The following is a 25,793-nucleotide window of genomic DNA, read 5'->3' as shown; positions in this document are numbered from 1 at the left end:
AATTCTACTTCTGCTGTGTATTTTACATTTGCACAAGGAAATGTATGTGCTTCTGTTACAAGTGATTTAATAAATGAAAATGCTCTTTTATAGTAGATAATGTTTTATACTAAATAGGAAATACTTATGAGACAAACTTGCAAACCAAGCCAGAAGATAATGCTAGCTTGCCAAATAAACGAATAATAGGCTTGCATTCAATATTAACTTATCTAAATATAAAATATAAAACACCATAATCTTCCAAAAATTCATCAACAACCTATCAATAGAAACAAAAGTCAATTCTCCATACGCGACTTCATTCTCACCTTTTATATTATGTTATTCATTATAATATAAGCCATATACACCTTGTTCACAAAAGCAGCATCTTCAAAGCCAGCATGGCACAATACATATCAGTATGCATTACCTTCTAAAATAATATGTCTACACAAATTATTTAATGAATTTGACTCTTTGTAAACCTTTAAAACAAGTACAATGAAAAATATCTGTTCTTTGAAAACCTTCCTTCACAAACAAAACTATTTTCATAGTGAAAGGACCACAGTGAGTCTCCATCATCCTTAAAAAAATAACTGAAATTATTCAAATGAATTCTTAATTTAAGAATTATATACACAGTATCAAAAAAAAGCATTCAAAGAAATCCATTTGGCAATGATTCTTTTCAATACCAAGAACTATAAAAGGCTAATAAATATGTTCAAGGATAAAGTTAATTTTTTTCATAACTACAATAATAGCTACTGAAGGAGAAAAACTACATTTTAACATTAAAGTTTCAAAAACCATTTCTTACGCAGTTCAAAACCAAATCAACATGAAAATAAATCTCTCCAGTTTTCTGTTTAAATTTTACACACACCCCCAGTCCAAAAAAAAAAAGAACTAATTATAGCACAAGAACAGGACAGAAGAAATGTGGCAAGGCATCTAAAACCGCTACGTTAGAGGCAGAAGAATATGGTAGAAGTAACTCATGCTTCAAATCTTAGCTTCATCACAAACGAGAGGTCAATCAGTTAGAGCAAATGAAAAAGTCTGCAAACAAGATAGCTGTTAAAACAACCAAATTAAGCTACAAGTTCTCAGTAGGCAGCTTCCAAATCTCTAGATGTACTGCAGGCAGGAATCATTATCCCAGAGGATTAGTTGACCCTGATTAAATGGAATTCTTTAGTTAGTGAAGAGACAGTTGTATTAGAGCTCTGATCTTTGCAATCACATAGAGAGCAGGAAGAGAAACAGAGAGCAATTGGAAAGAAACTAACCTGCCCTGTGATTCTGCCTAGTAAGGCCCATATTCCTTGTCCTTCACTTCGAAGTTTTCCATTCAGGTTTTGTAGTTCTTCTAAAGATTCACACAGCTACAATGTAAATAATTCAAATTAGTAAACCATTAAAATATACAGTAAAATATGTGAAAATGTAAATAATTTATTAATAAATGTCCCAAAATATCTATATTTATAGTCCATATATTTTTAACACATTCAAGTACAATACACTGAAAAATGAGGGTCTCCAATTATCTAAGCAGCACCAACAAAATGTAAGCATTTTGTTTTACGTTACCATTTTTACGAATGATAATAATGATGCCTACATTTATATATTCTATTATAGTTATATAATTTCAGAAACATTCTGCTAATTAATCCTATGAGTCTATCAAGACGCACTCCCACCATTTTCCCAATGAGAAAACTAAGGATCACAAGGTTTTTGTGACTTAGCTAAAATCATAAGACTAGCAAGAATCCTTAGGTCTTTTGAATTGAGTCCCAGTACTCTTCTCAATACAGTGTGGCTGATTATTGGAAATTTACTTGCTACAAATTTTTTTATCACTTAAAATATTATTTATTAATAAGTCAATCCTGGTTTTATATGCTCATGTTACTTATTACCTAAAATTTAGTCACAACTTGCTTTTATATATTTCTTTTTGACCTTCCTCATCTTTAGAAAGAAGGGGTAGAAGGGAAATTTAAATTAGGAGTTTTTTTTTTAATCAAAAGTAACAAAACAATTCAAGAAAAAAAGTAATTTCAAAATAAGTTTTAAAGTTTTCTACAACTCAGAAAGAAAAGTTCCATAGTACAGTGGTTAGGAATAAGGAATGGAGTCAGACTGCTGGGCTTCAAACCCCAACTCTATGACTTGACTACCTATGTGAGCCTGGGCAAATTACTTCCCCTGTTTAGGACTCAGTTTACTCCTCTGAAAATGGGAGCAGTAATCCTAAACTATATTATAAAGCTGAAAGCAGAATTAAATGAGTTAATATAAGTAAAAGTGCTCAAAATTGTGCCTGGCACACAGAAAGTACTCAGTAAGTGTTAATGATGGTAATGAAAATAATGAGGGGTCGGAATTGTAGGCAAGTTGTAAGAACTCCAAAGGAATTTCAAAATAAAACATAAATAAAAATGTTATAAAATCACAAAAGAAATCATCAATAAGATGTAATATATTATGTTGTTTGTTTTACAGCCAACTTACCTTATTATATTCCACATGAAGCTTTTCTTGTTCATTCTCTAATTTATCCTTTATATTCTTTTGTTCAGCCATATTTTCTTGAATTTGAATCATGCGCATATTTCTCTCTATTTAAATTAAATATCCAATTTTACTTTAGTAGAAAATAAAAGCTGATATACAAAATACACAAAGGAAGAAGCTAGCCATAGGGATGATCACATGGCATTCAAAACACTTTTAACTCTATTCACAAATTAGCTTAGCATTTTACAGCAAACCACAACTTATTAGGAAAATAAACATGCTTTTACTTGATATATGTAACATTGCTAGTAAATTTCTAAAAATTGACAGCACATCGAAATCTCCATCAGCAAATTGTCATCAATGAAAACGTGCATGAATCAGTGTCTATACTGACCAAAATAATAATTCACAAAATCAGCAGTGAGAGCGGGTTGCTTATGTTTTCTCCTTCCATCCACACTAGAACTAGTATCTGAATTGTCCACTGGGAAGATATCTGTACTGATCCCCATCAGTTCTGCTTTCCGCATAAGTTTACGAATGGCCGAAGCACTGCTAGTGAGTGGTCTGGGCAATTTTTCCCTTGGAACCCAGGCCTGGGGTCTGGTGGATCGAGCTAGTTCTGCTTTGGCACGATATTGCTGAAGCCGGGCATTGATCCTTGCCTATAAAAGAAATGTATACAAATTTTAAAAGATATTAAAATGGAACATACTCCTTATGATTTTTACTTCCACATTTAGAAAAAGTAAAGATAACCAGAATTTCACATACCAAGGCAAATTATATCTATCTGCAGTCCTTAAGGTATACTGTATAATTCTTGGGCTATAATAAACCAGGTCTACCCTTAGTAACAACTGTCCTAGTCTATGATCAGAATTGTCAAAAACTAATATGAATAAGCTGAAGTTTCTCTTCTCAACTAGCCTTGCACTAGTCTCCATAAATGTACTTAATTTACATAAAAATACATTTTATATGATGGGAAAACTAATCAAATTCTTTGCATAAAAGAACATTAGAAGAGACTGAAAAAACGATGTGGTCAACATATTGCACTGACAGAATAATTTCCTCTAAGCCATATTCTTTAATGTACTGGAAGCATGCTTTACAAATGACTGCTTTGTTGACTAGGTGATGAGTAATATATTCAACCACAAACTATACTCACCATTTATCTTAATGACAATCCACTTCCTAGGTAACTAACCAAATTTCACAATTATACTTCACATGTCATTGGCAAACACACATGAGATCTGAAATTTATAACCTTGATTTTTTTTTTTTTTTTTTGGCCATGCTGCGTGGCTTGTGGGATCTCAGTTCCCTGACCAGGGATCAAACCCAGGCCCTCAGAAGTGAGAGTGTGGAGTCCTAAACACTGGACCGCCAGGGAATTCCCTGAAACTTATATAACCTTGAAAGAAAAAAACATGAGTTTTGGCATGAATGCCATCCATACCTGTGCTTCTGGTGATAGTTGCTTCTCTCTCTCTTGTAAAGACATTTTACAATAGGATTGTAGAGCCAAGTAGTTTTTTCTCTTCCACTTTCTGTCTAACCTATCTGCATGTTGCTTACAATAAGCAAAAAATGGATCTGCTATATCCTATATCAAAAACAGAGGGGAAAAAGTAAACATTTTTACTTCAAAGGGTCATTAAAAAAACGATAATAGATAATATTTCCTTTTTGAAGAATAGCCCACAGTATTGGTTATTCCTAAAATAAATTACAAAAGTAATTTTTATACATAATGATAAAAATTGCTGCTTTAGAAACTTAATCCTATATATCAAGTTCAAATTAGCAATTTTTTTTTAAAGGGCCTTGTGGATTTAAAAATACTGAAATCAAATCTTAGGTATTACCATTTAGTTATATTTGTTACCTAAAGAAATAATCACGGTTTAAAACAAGATTTCAATAATCTTAGGTAGAAATCATCATTAAATATTAAAGTTATGCATACATAGATTAATATTATAAAACAACAGTATATCTAGAAAATACAGGACTAGCCAACACAGATAAGTAGGGTACTTCTAATTGACTAGAAATGCACAGGCAGATTCCACCTGGGACAAAAATGGATTAAGAAGGCCAGGCCTGGGGCTTCCCTGGTGGCACAGTGGTTGAGAGCCCGCCTGCCGATGCAGGGGACACAGGTTCGTGCCCCGGTCCGGGAAGATCCCACATGCCTCAGAGTGGCTGGGCCCGTGAACCATGGCCGCTAAGCCTGCGCGTCCTGAGCCTGTGCTCCGCAACGGGAGAGGCCACAACAGTGAGAGGCCGGCGTACCACCAAAAAAAAAAAAAGGCCAGGCCTTGTCAATAAAACACTTTAGATATTCCCTTTAACTCTTCATGAAACCCTAAAATCTCAGATGGAAACACAGCTCTCTCACAGTCATATTTCATGATACTACCTTAATGGGTACATTTTTTATTCATAAATAGTAGGGTACCAAAAATAAAAGAAATCTACTATCAAAAATAGAAATAAATTATAAATATGTAGCCAAAAAAAAGTAATGTGCAATGTGATTGCCAGCAAAGTAACAGGCAGTTCATTCTTTAGGTCTGTCCCAAAGAGAAAAAATAAAGATAAGCTATCCATATAGGTTTTTATCTAAGTTATGTTAAAGGGTCTCTTAGTAAGGTAGGGTTTTACAGCCCAAAGAGAAATGATGACACTAAGAAAAGAAACAAATGAGAAAGTACAAAAAGAGAAATCATCATAATAATAAAACTAAAGTGTCCTTGACATTAAAAAAAAAAGCATATGATGCAGTTCTGTAGTGTGATATCCAAAGATGTCACAATATAGCACTGTGAACACTGTGATTACAGAATTTGGAAATATAAAAACCTGGAGATAAATCCTGGCTCCACCATTTACTGATTTTTGTGGCTTCAAACAAGTTGTAAAACATCTCTGGGTCTCTGTTAACTCATAAGTAAAACAGATTTAATAATAAGTACTTCGTATAGGGACACAATACAAAAACATGGGCAGGAGATTGCATTAAAATGCGTGCGCGCACACACACACACACACAGTTGCTTTCTCACAACATACTCTACATCCTGGTCACAGAATAGGCTAATGGAAATAAAGAACACATTGAAGCGTAGTCAAAATGATCTAGAGAACTATTCTACTGTTTTAAAGTAGTAGGTAAGGTTGAAATTGACTTATCAGAGATAGGATTCATGCTTGCATAGATGAGTTAAGCATTAGGACCTAGACTCTGACTCGCTAAAAAGACCAGTCATCTCTGGTCAAAAAGATATCTGAAGGGGACTAGGTAGCCCAAGTAAATTTTTTTGGTTTTCATTATTTGGGATTGGGGGACAATAAACCCTAAGTCTAAGGCTAGAATGACCAAGGGATTAACCTTGTTTAGACAGTGGAACAGATATACCAAGCAAATATTAACTGTGACAGAAACCACTGTCTTCTGATATCTATCCTCCCCTTCTTCTCCTTAGTACTAGAATCTTCTGAGTTTCTACTGGGTACTTGACGACCTTGCTAGAAAATCTCTGCTCCAGACTCTCAGCATCTGGATATGGGCATGTGGTAAGTTCCAGCCAATGAGGTTTGTGAAATTTCCTAACCATACCTTTGAAAGGAAACTGCCTACTCTTAACCTTTTCTTCCTTCCTTCGAATGGGGTGGAACCCAGTCAAGGTGTGATAAACCATCTCTGACCATGTAAGAAAGTGCAACAGACTAAGGGAAGATGAAGAAACAAGTAAGAAGGCACCTGGTCCCTGGAACCAAACTCCCCCAATATCAAATCAGTCTGGAATGTAGAAAGAATTCAACTTCTTTGTTTAAGTCACTGGCGATTTGCTTTTGTTAAACCATTCAAAATAGTGTCCTAATTAAGGAATTGGTTGACTTGGAATATCCCTTCAACTTGCCTAGAGAAACTTTCAAGATCCTACTCCCCAATGGAAAATGGAAAGGGAAAAACATTTTTCTGAATATCTACCATGTACCAGGCACAGGTGCCTTTTTTCATACTATCTCATTTATCCTTTAACACTACCACATGAGGTGGGTTCTATTATTTTAATATCAATTTTATGGATAGAAAACTGAAAACAAGAGAGGTTAAGTTGCTGACCCAAGATCCACTGCTAGAAAGTTAAGATCTGTCCTTTTCAACCACTATCTGTCATCAGATTTACTTATGGACGTTTCCAAACAGAAATGACAAAAGCCCAACTCTGGAGATTGTGATTCAGTAGGTCTAAGGCAGAGTTTTAAACGTGAATGCCTTGAGAAAAAGTACCAGTAAACGTAAATATGCAAAGGGGTCTAAAAGACGCTGGAAGATTATAAGACAAAAGTAATGATGGGGGTGGGGGGGAGGGGGGATGTGGGGTAAATGGTGGGGACTATGAGCAATGTGACAAAGTGGAATGCCCCTCAACTCAAGGTTGTCTTTTTTTTTTTTTTTTTTTTTTTTTGCAGTACGTGGGCCTCTCACTGTTGTGGCCTCTCCCGTTGCAGAGCACAGGCTCCAGACGCGCAGGCTCAGCGGCCATGGCTCACGGGCCCAGTCACTCCGCGGCATGTGGGGTCTTCCCGGACTGGGGCACGAACCCGTGTCCCATGCATCGGCAGGCGGACTCTCAACCACTGCGCCACCAGGGAAGCCCTCTGAGCATCATCTTTTATCTTTCCTGATCACTCTCTCTAAGACTCAAACAAGTTTTTAACACCTTTCAGGTCTCCCATGTACAGACTTTCTGTCTTCTGACTGTCCGAGAGCCCATGCACATGATTGCCCTCTTTACCTGATTATTTCAGGGTCCATCAATTAAGTACTTCTTTGCATGGCGCATCGATTCGCTTGTTCCTCTCTTCCTCAACTAGCTTCGCTTGACAAAACCTAAGGCACAGGTAAATCCAACTCTTCCCCTATTTTGTACCTGTACCTGAGCAGCTGAACACATTCTCAAATTAATTTGTATTCCATTTTTGTAGATAATTATTGAATAGCTTTATCTCTCTGTCAAACCTTCAACATCTCCTCCCTATTCCTAACTTGCAGATGATGACCTTATTTATTTCACTGGAGAGGGTTTCAAAGAGAGGAGAAAAGCAACAAAACAAAAACTTCCACAACCTCCTATCACCACATACCTCAACCTATCTGCATGTCTACACATATCCTCTGACTAATCTCCTGTTACTATGGATAAACTGCCCAATGTTCCTAAGGTTAACCTTCAGTTGCGATAATATCCCACCCCGTCTTCTCTGCAGCAATTCTATCTCTCTTACACATTTTTTTCTCTCCACTGGCATGCTAAACATACTGTAATATCCTTTAAAAATACTTAAAAGACCTTCCTTGGGCTCCCACATGTTGTTCCACTTCTAAGCCCCTCTTAAAAGGAAAAATCTAAAGACCTGTCCATATTAGCTATCTTCAATTCTATTCCATTCCTAAGTTTTCATTGACTACTCCCAACCACTCCAATAGCTCCTGTCAAGTGAAAAATGACCTTCATTTTGCCAATTCCAATGGACATTTCTCAATCTTAATCTTACTCCTTTGACACAATTTGCTCACTCCCTCTTTGAAATACCTCTCTTAGTTCTTTTTTTTTACCTCACTGATCACTCCTCCTCAGTCTCCTTGGTAGATTCCTTATTTTCCCAAATTTGAATGCTGTTAAATGCTGAGGTAGCCCTATGACTGTCATCAGACCTCTTCGCATCTCCTTCTACTCTTATAACCTAGATAATTTCATCTAGTCATCTCACCATAAATACTATCTATACCCTGACAGCTCCCAAATTTACATCTGTAGCCTTGACTGCTTCCCTAAACTTCAGACTGATAGCCAACAACCTACCTGATCTCTCCACTTACATGTTTAATAGGCATTTTGAACTCAACATGTCCAAAACTGTCCTGTTTCCTTTTCTCCTGCAACAGATCTGCTCTTCCTTCAGTCTTCTCCACCTCAGTAAACCACAACTCCATTCTGCAAGAAGCTCAGGCCAGAAAGAAGTCAACCCTTTTACCCTCTCTTTCTGTTACATTCCACAATCCTTCAGCAAATACCTATAAAATTTGTCATTTCTCATTACCTCCATCCTAAAACCTGTTACAGTAAAAGTTCTAACTGGTCTCCCTGCTTTCACCCTTGCCTCCCTACTGCCTGTACTCAATACAGTTATCAGGGCAGTCCTTTTAAACATCAGTTGGTTCATATGTACGCTATGCAACTCTTATGGCCTTCCATCTCACTCAGAGTGTAAATCCAAAGTCATTCCCATATCTTTCCAGGCCCTACATGAAGTAGCTCCCTGCTACCTCTATGACCTCCTCCTCTCCTCTTACCAAACCCTAGCCCCTAACTCTGTACCAGCCATACCAGTCTTCTTCTTGGTCCTCAAACCAAGCATGTTCCTACTTCAGAGCCTCTGTATTTCTGTTCCCCCTGCCTGTAATGCTCTCCTCTCAAAGAAACATATGCTCCCTACAATTTTCCTTACATATTTCCATAAAATGTCACCTTATTAGAGAGTCCTTCTCTGATCTCCCCATATAAAGCAGCATTGCCCTACCTCCCTTACTCCCTAAATACTTTATCCTGCTTTATATTTCTCCAGAATACTTATCACAATATTTTTTCTGCTTTTTCGCTCTCTGTCAGAGGAGATCCCACCTGCCACTAAAATGTAAGCTACCTTAAGAGCACAGTTTGTTTTGTTCACCGTTATCTCTACAGAGTCTATAGCAGCAGTCCCCAACCTTTTGGCAACAGGGTCCGGTTTCGTGGAAGACAATTTTTCCACAGACCGGGGGTGGGGTGGGGTGGAGTGGGGTGAGGGGTGTGATGGCTCAGGCGGTAATACAAGCGATGCGGAGCAGCAGATGAAGCTTCCCTCGCTCGCTGCTCACCTCCTGCTGTGCGGCCCGGGTCCTAACAGGCCACGGATCAGTACTGGTCTGCGGCCTGGGGGTTGGGGACCCCTGGTCCACAGCAATGCCTAATACACAGTAGGTCAATATATCTGTTGAATAAATATACTGAATGAATGACAGTAAAAACATTAATTTGTAATCCTTAGATAGTTCAAAGGTAAGAAACAGATAGGTCAAGAAGGTCCAGCTGAAGTTTCTGATTCTTCCAGGGAACCTTCTTTCTGTACTTACACCACTTCTTGTCCATACTAGGCACCTGTGACATCTTTTACTGCCATCCTGAAAGACTGTTGAACATTTTATTTTGCTTACCATCTATCCCTACCTAGGTTGATACTGTAACTTAAAGCTATTTTTATGCTCCCTGACAAACTCCTCCACCCCATACCTAGAGTTTAGTGTCTTGCACATATACACATGCCCTCAATCATGATGGACTGATTTCACAGAGTACTATGAAGCTTTGTTTGAATATAAATCTCACTGTTTGCTAAACAAAGTTTATGTTACCCCTTAACACAACTTAACTGAGTTTCAGAACGTGAATTCAATAAGGACTTACTCCTTATGGTCATGTTCCACAAATACTTGCTGAGTTTATAATTCTGTCAGCCCTCAGCTGCAGTGCCTTTGCAGACATTATATGATTAACTTGTTTAACATACAGCTGTAATTTTTTTTTTCCTTTTTTTTTTTTTTTTTTCGGTACGTGGGCCTCTCACTGTTGTGGCCTCTCCCGTCACGGAGAACAGGCTCCGGACGCGCAGGCTCAGCGGCCATGGCTCACAGGCCCAGCCGCTCCGCGGCATGTGGGATCCTCCCGGACCGGGGCATGAACCCGTGTCCCCTGCATCGGCAGGCGGACTCTCAACCACTGCGCCACCAGGGAAGCCCTGTAATTTATTTTTTAAAGAGTCTTGTACTCAAATCTGAAACTCCCAGATGATGAAGACCAAAGAATAAAAACAATAAATCTGAGCACGATTTCTTAATTTCTTATTCTAGTGCTTGAAATTTCTAAGACTTTTTACAGCTGAAAATTTTAAACGCAAATTCAATGCCCAAATGCCCTGTGTCTAGATACCAAAAGAGAAAAATTAATTTGACAATGTACATATTTTGTCCTTTATATATTTCTGAACCATAAACAAAACTATGTCTATAGCTGTTTAGTATTTCTTCCTATAAAAACTGAAAGTAACCAACTTAGCTTTATTGATATCTTGTCTTTGGGTTCTATCTAAGAATCTGTATTCAACTTGATCTCATCTTTGAAGGTATATTTTTTCCATTTGGCATTTATCACTTTTTCATTTTCCACTTTTATGACTTAAGTATTTTATCAATTCTTAAAACATTCATACACATTGTATGCAAAACATGGCTGTCTAAAACCAAGGTGAACTAAATTTACATTAAGTGTTTTTATGTATTTAAATTATATTTATTTAAAAGTATATAGCAGTTTCTTTATCCATCATTAAAATATTATCTTTACCTTTACCTTTTATATAAAAAATTAATACTAATCTAGCTAAGAGAAAAATAAGGCTTTGTACAGGAAAGCAAAATTATCCTTTGGCATCAGATTCCACAAAAGCATTAAAAGGTATTAACTATTTATGTTAAGCTGATTAAAATCTGACATATTTCTTTCTAGCATGAAAATATATATAATTTAATGATTATATAACGCTTTAAAGTATCCAATTCTACTCTTCATTTTTCAACCATATGTGTTAAAACACAGAGAGTAAACCTATGTTAATTTATTCTGCAGCTAAAGCTCAACTTATCCAATATCAATTTATCTAGGAAAGTCCTAATACTCTGCCCTGCACATATTTAAGAATTACCCATCTGCATTTATTATTATATTTTATATTTCCTTACACTTAGTTGGACCATTCCAAATTCACTATTTTCAACTGTGGTTTATAATACAGATAAAAATACGGTCTTATGGTAGATATTCAATTTAGACACTGATACAAAACTCATAAAGTTAATTCAAAAATAATGATATAAACTTTATTAAAAACAAGACTGGTATGTTTTTATCCAATATGTTATTTATCATTTATATTATTCAAAAAGGATTTGAGGTGGCTCATTAAAATATGCAAAGTATAAGATAATTTTAATTAAGCTTTAATTACTAATTTTAAAAACTAAGTAAGGACTGTAGAGTGTGTGTGTATGTGTGTGTGTGGAAGGTAAGAGTGAATAATGGAATGAGGGGAAAAAAGAGGTAGGAAAAAATAAGATGAAGCCCAGACATACAGAGTATCCCTCAAAGCTCTGTGTAAGATTATAGAACTAACTTGGGGCTGTGATGATAAAAGATAAAGCCAGTACTATTCAGTCTATGGAATTATTTTTTCAATGTAAAATGTTGTTTTCTTTCCTTGACTAACAGATGCTAAAGCCATACTAATGTTTGGAGTTTAGACAGGTGAGCTCTTTTGACATTAAATGTACCATAAATCAAAAATAACAATGATCTTGACTAAACAATGTTCTGATTTATTAAACTGAATTCCCTTAAAAAACACAAAGTAACTGAGCCAGTATTAACTTGACGCCCCCTCTGACTGGGGTAAAAAGCCAATGAGAAAAAAAAAGCCTTGGAAAGGAAGGACTACTGAGAAGCCAATTCCACTGTGATGAGGGAGGCTGGAAGGAGAGGGTATGACACTATTAAAAGGCAAAGACCAGGAAACAGATCAGACCCAGAGAAAAGAAGGCCCAGAATATTAGAATTCTTCTACTCTGAAGCAAAGAAAGGAAAAACGGGAAAGGTGACATTTTTACTTGTTTTTTTTTTTTAAATTCAAAACACCTGATTCTTCTTTTCCTTCTTTTAATAGCTGATATAAAGACTTCTTCATTTGGTCTAGGTATGAGCTACAGTGAATGGAAATAAACTGCCAACTTCTTAGGCTAGTTGTAGCAAACTGTTAGTTGCTGACCCTGCCCCACCCCCAGTCATCCCCTTCCAACATATTCCTTTTTTGTAAAATCCATTTTCTTTGACAGAAACTAAAAATGTCAGGTTTCACCTTCCCAACTTATCTCACTGCTAACGATGGCCATAATGACTGTTTCAATACATGACATGATGGGAAAATCTAGTGGTGTGAATGTATGAGAAAATTTTTCATTCCTAATAATAAGAGAACCCTTTCCCTTCTCTTTGGCTTTGAATTCTATAATGAAAGAACACAGTGCTAAGAGCTATTCCAGCAATGTTGAGACCATGACCATGAGACAACAAGGTTAGGAACTAAAAAGAAACACATGTTGATGCTGGTGGGCAAGAAGGATAAAATAAGACATCATTATTTAGCTGCTGAAACAAACCCAGAACTACTTATGTTTATGCCTCCTATCGTATGAGATAGTTAATAACTACTTATGCTACTGCAGTTAAGTATTCTATTACTTGCTGCCAAAAGCCTAGGTAAGATACAACATCAAGAAGATGAACAACCACAGCATTTATCTTAAAGGCCACATACACATTGGTAGTAGACTCCAAATGTGGCTCTGAAACTTCCAGAAAATTAAAGAAGTTATTAATACCATCAGTTACATAATTGACAATATCACAAACCAATTAGTAAGCAAACACACTGCTATACCTACTATCGAGATCTGAGAGAAAGAATACTGTGCTGAGAAATAGGCTCATCAACATTCCCAGTTAATACAAAAGAAAAAAATCAGTAAGGCTTTCAACAACAACAAAAATGTAAAAAGCACACATCAGCAAAAGGAATAATAGTATGAATCAAAATAATTTTGTCCAGGTACATAAGCATCTAATAATATGGCTTACAGAGAATGTTTAGAGGAGTTGATATTCTGTATATATTCCAAATAAATCATATTTCTTACAGTGAAACTTCAAATAAAGGTTAAATAAGATTCTTAGAGAAGTACCAAAGTGAAAGTGACCTATTTGCTAACACACGCTTTAACAGGTAACTGAGCTGGGGTAGCAGTGAACATCAACTTAAGCAAACCAAAGTGATAAAGAGACATGTTTATGAATAAAGTTATTCCAATACCACAAGAAAATGTGCCAAGGAAATATTCTCAGTCCATGCCTGTAGATTAATAGGAAATCAAAACAAGGAAAAATGGGAAATCAAATATGCAAGGCACTATACTTAAAATGATGGTTTGAAAACTAATTTTACCCTAGAATTCTTTTTTAAATAAAATCTTAAAAAAAAAAAGACCTTAAATGCTAAACAGCTGACCAAATAAAAGCTGAATGACAGAAGAGATCTTGTCCCTCAACTTGTATTTGAAACACTGAGGATACAGTGAAAAATAAAAAAGAACAAAAAATCCTTGTCCTCATGAATCTATAACCTAATGAAAGTGACAGACAATAAACAAGATAAGTAAGAACCATATATATTATTACACACCATGATCAAGTGGGACTCATTGCAAAGATGCAAGGATTTTTCAATATCTGCAAATCAATCAATGTGACACACCACATTAACAAATTGAAAAATAAAAACCATATGATCGGGACTTCCCTGGTGGCGCAGTGGTTAAGAATCCGCCTGCCAATGCAGGGGACACAGGTTCAAGCCCCGGTCTCAGAAGATCCCACATGCCACAAAGCAACTAAGCCCGTGCGCCACAACTACTGAGCCTGTGCTCTAGAGCCCGCGAGCCACAACTGCTCAGCCTGTGAGCTACAACTACTGAAGCCCGTGCGCTTAGAGCCCGTGCTCCGCAACAAGAGAAGCCACCGCAATGAGAAGCCTGTGCACCGCAACCAAGGAAGAGCAGCCCCCGCTCACTGCCAACTAGAGAAAGCCCAGGCGCAGCAACAAAGACCCAACACAGCCAAAAATAAATAACAAATAAATTTATTTTTAAAAACCCATATGATCACCTAAATAGATGCAGAAAAGGCTTTTGACAAAATTCAATGTCTATTTATGATAAAAACTCCTCAGAAAGTGGGCATAGAAGGAACATACCTCAACATAATAAAGGCCATATAAGACAAATCCACAGCTAACATCATACTCAATGGTGAAAAGCTGAAAGCATTTCCTCTGAGATCAGGAACAAGATAAGATGTCCACTCTCAGCACTTTTATTCAACATGGTTTTGGAAGTCCCAGCCACAGCAATCAGAGAAGAAAAAGAAATAAAGGGAATGCAAATTGGAAAAGAAGAAGTAAAACTATCACTGTTTGCAGATGACATGATGTTATACATAGAAAATCCAAAAGACACTACCAGAAAACTACTAGAGCTATATTAGATAGTGGTTAAGTATTTTTAAAAGGGAAGAATAAAGCAGGAAAGGGGAATAGAAAGTGTCATGGGAGGCAGAGGGTTGTAACTTTAGACCAGTGAGTAGTAGACATGGAATAAGGACCCAAAAAAAGTGAGGGAATGAGCCATGTGAGGGAAGAGCAGCCCATGCAGAGAAACAAGTACAGAGGCCCAGAGGAGGAGCTCACCTGGCCATTCATTAAAGGAGCAGCAAGTAGGCCAAGGAGGCTGAATGAGGGGAAATGATGAAGTCAGAGAGGTAATGTGAAGCCAGATCACACAGAATCTTATAAATCAGCAGAGAAACTGGCCTCTAGTCTGAATCAGAAAGAAGGCCACTGAAGGGTTTTGAGCAAAAGAGTGACCAGATCTGACTTAGATTTTAATGGGATAATACTAGCTGATACTGAAAATGTCCTCTATTCTCTGGAAAAGGACTGGCAAACTATGACCTGAAAGCCAAATCTGGTGCTGCCCGTTTTTGGAAATACAGTTTTATTTGAACACAGCCATGTTCATTTGTTTATGTATTGTCTATGGCTGTTTTCATAATCAATGGCAAAGTTAAATAGTTACACACAAGCCATAGGCCCACAAAGCCTAACATATTTACATCTGGCTCTTTGTAGTAAAAAATTGCCATCCTCTGCTCTAGTAAGGCAAGGGTAGAAAGAGTTAGGAGGTTGTTATATTAATCCAGGTGACAAAAGATGACAGACTAGGATAGTGCAGTAATGAATGTGGTAAGAAGAATCTGGACATATACTAGATATACTTTGAAAACAGGATATGCTAATGGATTAGACGTGGAATGAGAGAGAAAGTGATCTGAGTAACTCTCATAGAGTTCATCCAGAATAATTTTTAAAATAATGCCTAACACAGCCACATAAAGGTATCACTGAAGATCTGATATAAAATGTCTAACTTTAAGTAACATAACTTCTTGATGAATTCATTTAAAAAGTTTTTGATCCACCACGAGCCATTCCTATCCATCCTGGTTCTTCTAGCAATATTAAGGCATCAGTTCAACAGCTAAAGATCTAATTTGAGCCTTTGAAATTTAATCCATGAATGATTTCAATGCATTATCAAAGGCTGTGGGGAAAAAATTGATAAATTATCTTACATGTTTCAAAGAGAATTTTCTACATGGTAACAAATTATAACAATGTTCACAGTACCAAAATCATACTTTATCATACTACCATACTACCATATGGTTTAAATGAAATATAAGTAACCTTAAGTCTAACTATATGATGTGAACCAAAATAATATAAGTTTCAGTCATAACTGAGCCTGTGCTATAGTTCAGTTTTTTTTGTTTTTTGGGTTTTTTGTTTTCTGCGCTACACGGGCTTCTCACTGTTGTGGCCTCTCCCCGTTGAGGAGCACAGGCTCCGGACGGGCAGACTCAGCGGCCATGGCTCACAGGCCCAGCTGCTCCGCGGCATGTGGGATCCTCCCGGACCGGGGCACGAATCCGTGTCCCCTGCATCGGCAGGCGGACTCTCAACCACTGCGCCACCAGGGAAGCCCTATAGTTCAGTTTTAATAATAATAAGATACGTTGTAACATAACATGGTTAAATATTCTAAATAATCTAGAATTTTCACAAAGTGGATCAAAAAGAATAGAAACTTCAAATGCATTCTCACCAGTAAGATAAAGTACTATGTCAGAAGGCTATAAAAAAAACATGAAAATATGCTAAGGTGTATGATGTCATTGAATGAAACTGAGATACTTATTCTCTTTTTCAACCTTTCTTTTACTGCCTATATAAAACAGTCATTAAGAAGTAAGAAATCCAGGCTTCCCTGGTGGCGCAGTGGTTGAGAGTCTGCCTGCCAATGCAGGGGACACGGGTTCGTGCCCCGGTCCGGGAGGATCCCACATGCCGCGGAGCGGCTGGGCCTGTGAGCCATGGCCACTGGGCCTGCGCATCCAGAGCCTGTGCTCTGCAGGGGGAGAGGCCACAACGGGGAGAGGCCCACATACCGCAAAAAAGAAAAAAAAAAAAAAGAAGTAAGAAATCCAACTTAATAAACCAGTCTTTAAAAAAGAAATAAAAAACGCTTTCTAGAATGTCATAAAACTGAAACAGAAAACAAGGTGTACCCACAAAGAGTAGATCTATTTTAGTTTAAAATTTGTTTTTTAATGAAATATACATTACGTAAATCTTAATCTACAGAAGGACAACCATGAGAAGTAGCCAAGAATTTCATTGTAACAGAATGCTTACTGTCAAGAGCAAACCTCATTGATACTGATTCACGCAAAGTCTTGGGTTTTAAAACACTGTTCAGAAATCTTTACGATTTTCCAATTCTATAAACTGTTTATAAGAGGAAACCATAAACATATGTAAATATGCTTTAAATTATTTCCCCAAAAAGAGTTCATTTAACAAGACAGCAAATGGGAAGAAAAGTCATTATTCCAGAATCCAGGATTCCTACCTAATCAATCAAGGGAGGGAGCAAGGTAAGGAAAAAGCCTCAGGCCTACTTTCCACATCCAGATTTATTTAACTTTCCCTGTAAATTTCTCCAGATTAGCCCACAGATATAGACATAGAGACCACAGACTGCAAACTATTTATTTAGTGTAATATTGTGTTTTGTTTCAATTCAATCTGAATGCCTTTAGATGTGGGGATACACTCTCTAAATCACTATAGACCCCATTATACTCCACTGTCCCATACATGGCTACTTCACATAGTTTCATTAATTAAATGGCTACTGTCTACCAAAAATAATGATGGATGGTGCTATACAAAGAGACCCAAACTACCAAAGCATAAAAGGCAAAGCTCTCTCTACAAGTTCTTAAAAAAATGGCTACAAAGGAACCCTTCTGGTGGCAAAACTCAAAGTTTGCCAGTAGAGTAATACTTTAACCTATGGATTTGCTGATCCAGCTGTTCACTGAGATTTATCTGATCATGAGTCTTACTTGTATTGTCTCTCTGCACTTTTGCTCATCATCTTGAGTTATAGCCATCCACACAACCCTATTTTATAATTGTACCTCTGTGTGTACCAAACAGCTGTGAAAACGCTCAGTGTTCATTTAGTACCCTTCTTCAATTAAAGTACAACTCATCAGAATCAGAGACTGACACAAAAACAGATTTATGTACCCAAAATATAATTTCAATAGGATCTCTATATTGATAAAATATATCCTTCAAAATTTGCTTAACAAATTTTCTTCATCAGATTATTTTTTACTTGTTTCCTGTCTATGAAATAAATGGAATAAGATGAAAGCCCAACATAAAAAACATATTTTTACATGACACTGAAAATTTACCCAATGAAAGATGGAACATATATATATATAACAATATATCCCAAATATAAAGTAAGAATGACAGAATACTCAATTACCTGCCTATATAAAGTGCTTAAAGAATCAACAAAACTTGCTCTCAGGACTCCTTACAGTATTAAAATGTTTTGAAGACCCCAAAGAGCTTATGTGAGTTATATTTATAGAGAGCATATTAGAAGTTAAAATTGAGTAATTTTTAAAATAACAATAAGGCCATTACATGTTAACAAAATTAACATTTTTATGAAAAACACTATAATTTACACACAAAAAAAAATTTAGTGAGAAGAGTGGCACTGTTTTACATTTTTACAAACCTCTTTAATATCTCGATAGTGGACATTAAAGAAGATAGCTATATAATCTCTAGAAATCTCCACTATTACATGTGAGAATATTAGGAGCAAAAAAAAGTATATACTATTTTAATACTGTTATGAAGACAGTTTTAACCTCAAAGACCTTGAAAGAATATTAAAGAGTCCCAAATACATACTATGAAAACAACTGACTGCTTAATCTAAATTTCTGGTAGGAAAATTTTAGAATTAAAAATAATTGTAAAGAAATAGAAATGCAAATACTGAAGACTGAAGACAGGGTAATGATTTTATTTAAAGAGTAACAGAGCAAGGTTATTACTCAAATATTTCAGATTCTCATATAAAATATGCTGACATTATAATGCTTTAAAACACCTTGAATTATGTTTCATTTTATCTGTCAGATTTCACCATAAGATTTTTAACATGTTTTCTAAATGTCTGGCTAGGTTTAAGACTGAAGAAACTCATATATATTGTTTACTCTTAAAGTTTTAGATCTGTGATCTAGACAAAGATTTTAAGAATAAACTTGTAAATTTATTTTATGATGCATACCTGTTTGTAGGATATAACGGAGTCATGAGAAGTCTCATGAACATATTCACCAACTATGGATTTAAATCAACCTACCTCCTCTGCTGCTGCCTCTGAAAGCAGACCTTCCTTCTGAGCGCAGGTCACATGGAAATAGGCTCTGCACATCCCTGCATCACAGCTAATGCAAACTCCAGTTCTAGCAAAACGAGGGTCTTCACAGAAGCTACACTCCTACAATGGAATAACAGGAAAAGTCTCAGAGCAAAAATATTTCCAGAACAGAAACTGCATTCTCATACAAAGCATCTACAAAATACAAATAGTGAACCAACAGTATATCAATACAAACAATAACTATAGGCAAGTATTTATATGAAAAAAGTAATTCTCTATATAGTTCTAAAAAAACAAAATTCCACTGATATAGTAATGAGGATAATAATAATTAACATCATTTGAGGGCTTACCGTGTGCTAGGCACTATTCTAAGCACTTTATAAGTATTAATATATATAATCATTTGATACTCTATTCCACAATAATATGTGGAAGAGGTACTATATTTCCATTTTACATATGAGAAAATTTTACACATGAGAAAACTGAGGTAAAGACAGTTTTCAAACCAGGATAATCTTACTTTAAGTCCATGCTCTTAACCATTAAGCTACACTGATTTGAACAATGTAATACTACTCGGAAAAATTAAGGAAAATAAATAAGAAGCCAGAGAAAATTCACTGAAAGATCTAGGCACTGCAACCAAAGATATAATGCATTTTAAAAATATATTTAAGAGAATTAGAAGTAATCTTAAGTAAACAATTTTGTGAAATTGGTAGTAATACACAATATAGCCAATTATTTACATTCTTTCTGTATACAAAGGGAAAACCTGCAAAACTAAAGGCATAAACTGTTGAAATTACCCCAAATGCCACCACCCCGATTTATTTTTTTTATACTTTTAACTAAGCCACAGAGAGAGAAAAAGAAAAACCTAGTCTCAAAATATACACTACTCTGGTAATAGGAACCTTCACAAAAAAACATGCTAAATTGTGAAAGATTGCCAGTAGACAATTAAGGAAGAACTGCTTAATAAATGTATTCTACGTAAATTAAATATGAGAGAAACATTTAAAAAAAATTTTTAAGTTTCAATAGACACTAAAAACATATTAATACTATAACAGTTAGTGAGTACCTACTTGGTATACAGCATCAAACTGATATATCAGCAATGAATAAAAATAGCAGGAACAGGACTCTGGGTACAGATGTGAAAACATTCCCAACACCTGACACCCTACTGCCTAATTATGGGTCTTTTTCCACCAACAGTAGTATATGTACAGTAAAAATTCCAGCAAATAGTAATCTAAACACGAAACCAAAAAATTGAGAAAGAGAGAAAGAAAAGAAGAGAGAAGGAGAGGGGGTCAGAGAGGGAGAAACGGAGAAATTAAACTATTTAAAGGATGTCAATACTATGAACAGAATCAAATTGTTTAGGATAGTCCCCTGAGTGAGTAATTTAACGTAGTATGATGAAATTGGGCAAGGGATTTCAGAGTGGACACAAAGAAAAAATTTCCAACAATGAAGTCTCATAAGACAATACAACAATCTAATAAAGAAAACAGAATCTTCCTCAATTGCTTGAATCATTTAAAATGCAAGAGAACGGGCTTCCCTGGTGGCACAGTGGCTGAGAATCAGCCTGCCAATGCAGGGGACACGGGTTCAAGCCCTGGTCTGGGAAGATCCCACAGGCCACGGATCAATTAAGCCCATGTGCCAAAACTACTGAGCCTGCGCTCTAGAGCTCGGGAGCCACGACTACTGAAGCCCACGTGCCTAGAGCTTGTGCTCCACAACAAAGAGAAGCCACTGCAATGAGAAGCCTGTGCACCCAACGAAGAGTAGCCCATGCTCGCCACAACTAGAGAAAGCCCATGCACAGCAACAAGACCCAATGCAGCCAAAAATAAATAAATAAATTTAAAAATAAGTAAATAAATAAAATGCTAGGGAACTAAGCAACTGAGAACACAGGGGAGAAAGTAATCAGGAGGAGGAAATGGACAGACAATGTGATCTAGAGAGCTATCCCAGATATAATGCACAGCACTGGGTTTGATTTTGCAGATGAGCTAGAGAGTACGTAACTTTTTGACTCCATGTCCCAGTAATACTTCAAAACAAAAGCAGGTGATAATGAAAATAATCAGCTGATAATTATACATTTAATGACTCTCCTTTTCAGTCCAGAGGTCACTGCTGGTCTCAGTTATATAAAGTAATATCTGGTTACTGTTCTTTAATTGCTTCTAGATTTATATTTATGATAAAAATATGTGCTTATTGAAAAAGATGGAAGCTACTCCCTTCTAAGCTCTGTGCTCTTGAATTATGAAACTGCCCTCAAAAGGTAGTAACTTCCATTTCCAACACTGGTGGACCAGGCAATTTGTATTACCCCTACTCAACTAGAAAATGTGGACAAATTATTTTGTTAATTATAGTTTAAAGGCATTTAAGAGAGGTAACAAGATAGTGTACAATTACTTGAGCACCAGGAAAGTTAAGTTCAATACTAGGGCCTGGAAGCTTTATCTAATTCTGGAGAGGGAAGCTGCAACCTCCCAAACTAAAGCACAAGATTATTCGAGGGTAGAAGGTGATGGATGGGAATGGTGTTTAAAGCCCAAAGAGGATATTCTGGATATAACAACAAAAACTGTGAAATTTTAAAAATTTCAAATCAGAATTTTCCAACAATCTGTAAGTTTCCCACCCCACCTTTAATATGTTACTAATGCTCTTCAAGAGTCTTCCTTCCCAACTGCCCAATACACAGTAATGGAAAGAGAATATATCATTGCCTAATTAGTTCTAGTATTCCGAAGATGTTTGCAATAATTATATACTTAAGTTTAAATTCATAAGTGGGTAATCTTATCACTTATAATCCTAAAACTCAGTCATAATTAAAAACCTATTTATAAACTATGGAGGCTGAGGATCATTTGCTAGTTAAAAAAAAAAAATTCTGTTGGCCTTCTGCAGTGGAAGTAAAATAATGGGTGCTTCTTGTACTCTTTTCATAATTTTAATAAATTCCACTTCAAAAGTAAAGTCAGAAATTAAGCTTGTATTTGATCCAACTGATTAAAAATAAGGATGTAGTCTGAGAATTCATTATGCACTAAGCAGTGTGCTAAATACGAGGAAAACAGCAGTGGCATTAACTACCATTTTACCCCACAAGTTATACAAATATATAGAAGAATTTATACATTATTGGCTCTCTGGGAAAATTACTATCAATACTAAATGATTTAGTGCTAACTGCTCTCCAATAGCACAATTAGTAATAAGCGTTTCTGTAGTCAACAATGATATTAGTAAAAAGTCATGTAAACTCACAAGTAAAAACTTTCTCTTAGACAATCAAAAACACTTTGTCTTACCTTGGCACCATATTTGGAATAGTTCATTTCTGTTAGTGTTACTGGTCGCAATTTGTCAATATCTCCAAAGGCTACACCGGGAACATACAGGGCACAAACAATGTGAACCCATCTATAAGGAGAGAAGATATGATTTTGCTATCAGACCTTCGGAAAAAATGCCCACAGGAAAATAAATGTAAAATTATGTGTCATCTCAAATAACTACTCCAAGAATTTTATGATCAGATTTCAAAATCTCAGACACACAACTAAAGAATATGGAACACCTATACAATGATATCATTTATAGAAAAAGGGACTGCAATAAGCGTTACTTTTCCAGCAGCTTAGCCAAAGGTGAGAGTTAACATCTATAATTGCCTTTCACTTAAAATTCATCACACTTTGCACTTATCTGTTATACTTTAATATTTGCACAAAACCACTATTCAAATGCAACATCATTTTCATATGCATGGAAAGGTATTCACATTCATTATTTTAAGCACTCTGACAATTAAGGATCCTAATTTAAGACTTGTGAAGTTACTCTGCATAAATCACATAAAATTGCTCTTTCCTGTTACTTTTTTCTAAAAGCTACTAGATAATCCTTAAGGACATATTTTAAAACAATTTTTTTTTTTTTTTTTTTTTTTTTTTTTTGCGGTATGTGGGCCTCTCACTGTTGTGACCTCTCCCGTTGCGGAGCACAGGCCCCGGACGCCCAGGCCCAGCGGCCATGGCTCACGGGCCCAGCCGCTCCGCGGCACGTGGGATCCTCCCAGACCGGGGGACGAACCCGTGTGCCCTGCATCGGCAGGCGGACCCCCAACCACTGCGCCACCAGGGAAGCCCTAAAACAATTTTTGGTGTGCACCTTAACTTTATTTCTTCTCAGGTTGAAACTGATTGCTAGAAGATGGTACAGAACAGTTGTAATAACATAAGCAAGTCATATTTCATTCAACTTATCTGTTCACCATACAACCTATGTACTAAAACGTATGTGCCCCACATATATTTTTTGAAGTCTGAATGATGCTACAACACTAAACAAAGAATGTTCAGTTTCAGTATACTAAGCAGAAAAAATAAATAGGAGTTGATTCTAATTCCATTTTTTAAAAACTGCTCTGAACATTTTTAAAATATATTAGGCACCCTGTTTGCTTACAATCAAACAAAACACAGGATCACTAGATTTTGAAATGTAAACAGATCTATATCACTTCTGCAAGACACAGGGTAAAAATGAGATGGCAAATATCTCTTAACCTTGTGAAAATATTAACAAATTTTGCTTTAGCACAGCTTGAGAGGCTATCACTGCTACATGGTTCTGTTTTGTGATGCATTATGAGTTTTAAAGAAATAAGACTAAGAATCACTTTATAGTTGTACTGGGGAAAATAGTTACAAATCTTTAAAAATTATCTTTTTTTATTGGGAAGAAACTCCAAGGTTTTGAGATTTTCTTGATAAAATGTTTTAATCCAACCTCCCAAATGCACCCTGTGGAGTTCAATATAAAGATACACATCTTCAACAAGCAGCTGCTTTCTCAATTTAATTTGCACAGTTTTCTCATGCTCCACTGGTGTGTTAAATGCTGCTGTACTCTGTACAAGTTCATCTTTGATAAACCCAACAGCTGGCTGCTTGCTTCCTACTGACCTTCTTAAAATGTTTTAGTACAAGTCACCCAGTACTACAAATTTAAACTGCCATTTCAGTGTGATTGGCACACAAGCATATCATTTCCCCCAACCACTCATGTGAGGATCCCAACTTGACTCTTTATTAAAATACATATCAAACAGCTGAGCCAATTTTGGTCCTTTTTAATATATGTTGTATATAGTTTTTTGTTCATTTGTTTAGCTGCACATACTTTAGAACCTTTTAATTAAGACAAACTGAGAAATCAAAAAGGAATAATTTTCCTTGTTACTTTACCATCCATTCTGCTTGGAGCTATGAAGACAGATGTTGATTAGGGAAAGGAGCAGAAAACAAGCATCCCATAAATCCACCGAAAAACAAAGAGTCAGAATTGTCATTCTAGCATAGAAGCTATTAATAGATTCTTTTAAACTTACCTATTTTAATAAAGCAAACTAAGTAGAAAGCTACTTCTCAAAAAACTCATTTCAGAATGGGAACTATATTCATCAATCAAATTTGATTTTGAAATGTCTTGTATTTGTAGTGCCTTTGTAACATATTAAAAAATTCACTTCCAGGATGTTATTTTCATTCCTTCATTTATTCATTCAGTAATTAATTACTAAGTGTCTACTAGGAATGGAGCACCATGCAGGAAGTTTGGAAGTTACAATGATTTATGTGAAATGTTTGCAGCATAGGGTGTGGTACCCTATTAAAGTATGTCTAATACTTCCTATAATCAGGTTTTTAATACCATTAACACAGGATGAAACACTCTCCCCAAGAAAAAAAATAAAAATTTAATGATCAGAATGTGCTGATGGTCTTCTCACATTAAATCACATCATCTTCTATTGTAGAATTTGTGGCTCCCATCAGAAACAGAGGGGGGAAAAGTCTATTAGATTATGTAATAGAAGTCAATTTCAAAACCTTTTTCATTCTTTCCATGCATTGTTCTTTCTTTTCATCTGTTTTGCATTTTAGCTACAATACTAAATAGCTTGTCAAATCTCTTGGCTTTTTTTGCCTTGATTCAAGCTAGTATTACATCCTTCAAACTACATCAAGACCTGTAATTTCCACACTAGCCTACAGGTGAGTGTGAACATCAACACAAATAAAATGTTCAAACAGTATAAAAAAAACTTGCCAGGCTACACCATGAAGGGAGGTGTCTACATACATGTAAGATCCACAGAAGTCAATACAAATATCTCCCAGTAAAACTAAATGGTTAAAGAGGCCTCCCTTTTCTTCATTCAGAAAAACTTTCCAAGTTATTTTGTGGACTATGTATTAGTACATATTATATATGTACTAATAAGAGAGCTACTTACTTTATAGTTACTTTATAGTTGCTTTTCAATAGAAATTTCAAATTACTGACGAGAAAAAAGGTAAAATAACCGCTCTTCCCTAAAACGAAGCTCTGTTTTCCAAACCTGCCATACTTATTCACAACAATTTATCACCATAAATTTCAAATCTCAGGACTAAAGAGTTACTAAGAAAGAATTTACGCAGTTGGTATTCTATGATTACCTTAAGTAAGTAGAATAATATTGGTAATAAATATCACTAGTAGTAGCAGTAGCAGAACTAAGGAGATATTTATTAAAACACTTACTACACTCCAG

General features: G+C 35.9%; 1 protein-coding gene across 2 annotated transcripts in view; it reads right to left on the bottom strand.

Annotated features, from left to right (window-relative positions):
- The window catches only part of PHF14 (PHD finger protein 14), a 206,180-nt gene that overhangs the window by 146,785 nt on the left and 33,602 nt on the right, over nt 1-25,793 (bottom strand). For both annotated transcript variants that reach the window (XM_007463526.1, XM_007463525.1), the window contains 6 exons: nt 22,501-22,612; nt 19,118-19,255; nt 3,995-4,141; nt 2,918-3,188; nt 2,515-2,621; nt 1,281-1,376 (listed from right to left, as the gene is read on the bottom strand). In XM_007463526.1, the coding sequence (XP_007463588.1) occupies nt 1,281-1,376; nt 2,515-2,621; nt 2,918-3,188; nt 3,995-4,141; nt 19,118-19,255; nt 22,501-22,612 (871 nt within the window). The remainder of the gene's footprint in view (nt 1-1,280; nt 1,377-2,514; nt 2,622-2,917; nt 3,189-3,994; nt 4,142-19,117; nt 19,256-22,500; nt 22,613-25,793) is intronic.

Source organism: Lipotes vexillifer, unplaced genomic scaffold (assembly GCF_000442215.2).
Source record: "Lipotes vexillifer unplaced genomic scaffold, Lipotes_vexillifer_v1.1 scaffold118, whole genome shotgun sequence".
Taxonomy (NCBI): domain Eukaryota; kingdom Metazoa; phylum Chordata; class Mammalia; order Artiodactyla; family Lipotidae; genus Lipotes; species Lipotes vexillifer.
The sequence above is the reverse complement of the archived record's forward strand: the minus strand, read 5'-3'. Positions and strand labels throughout refer to the sequence as shown.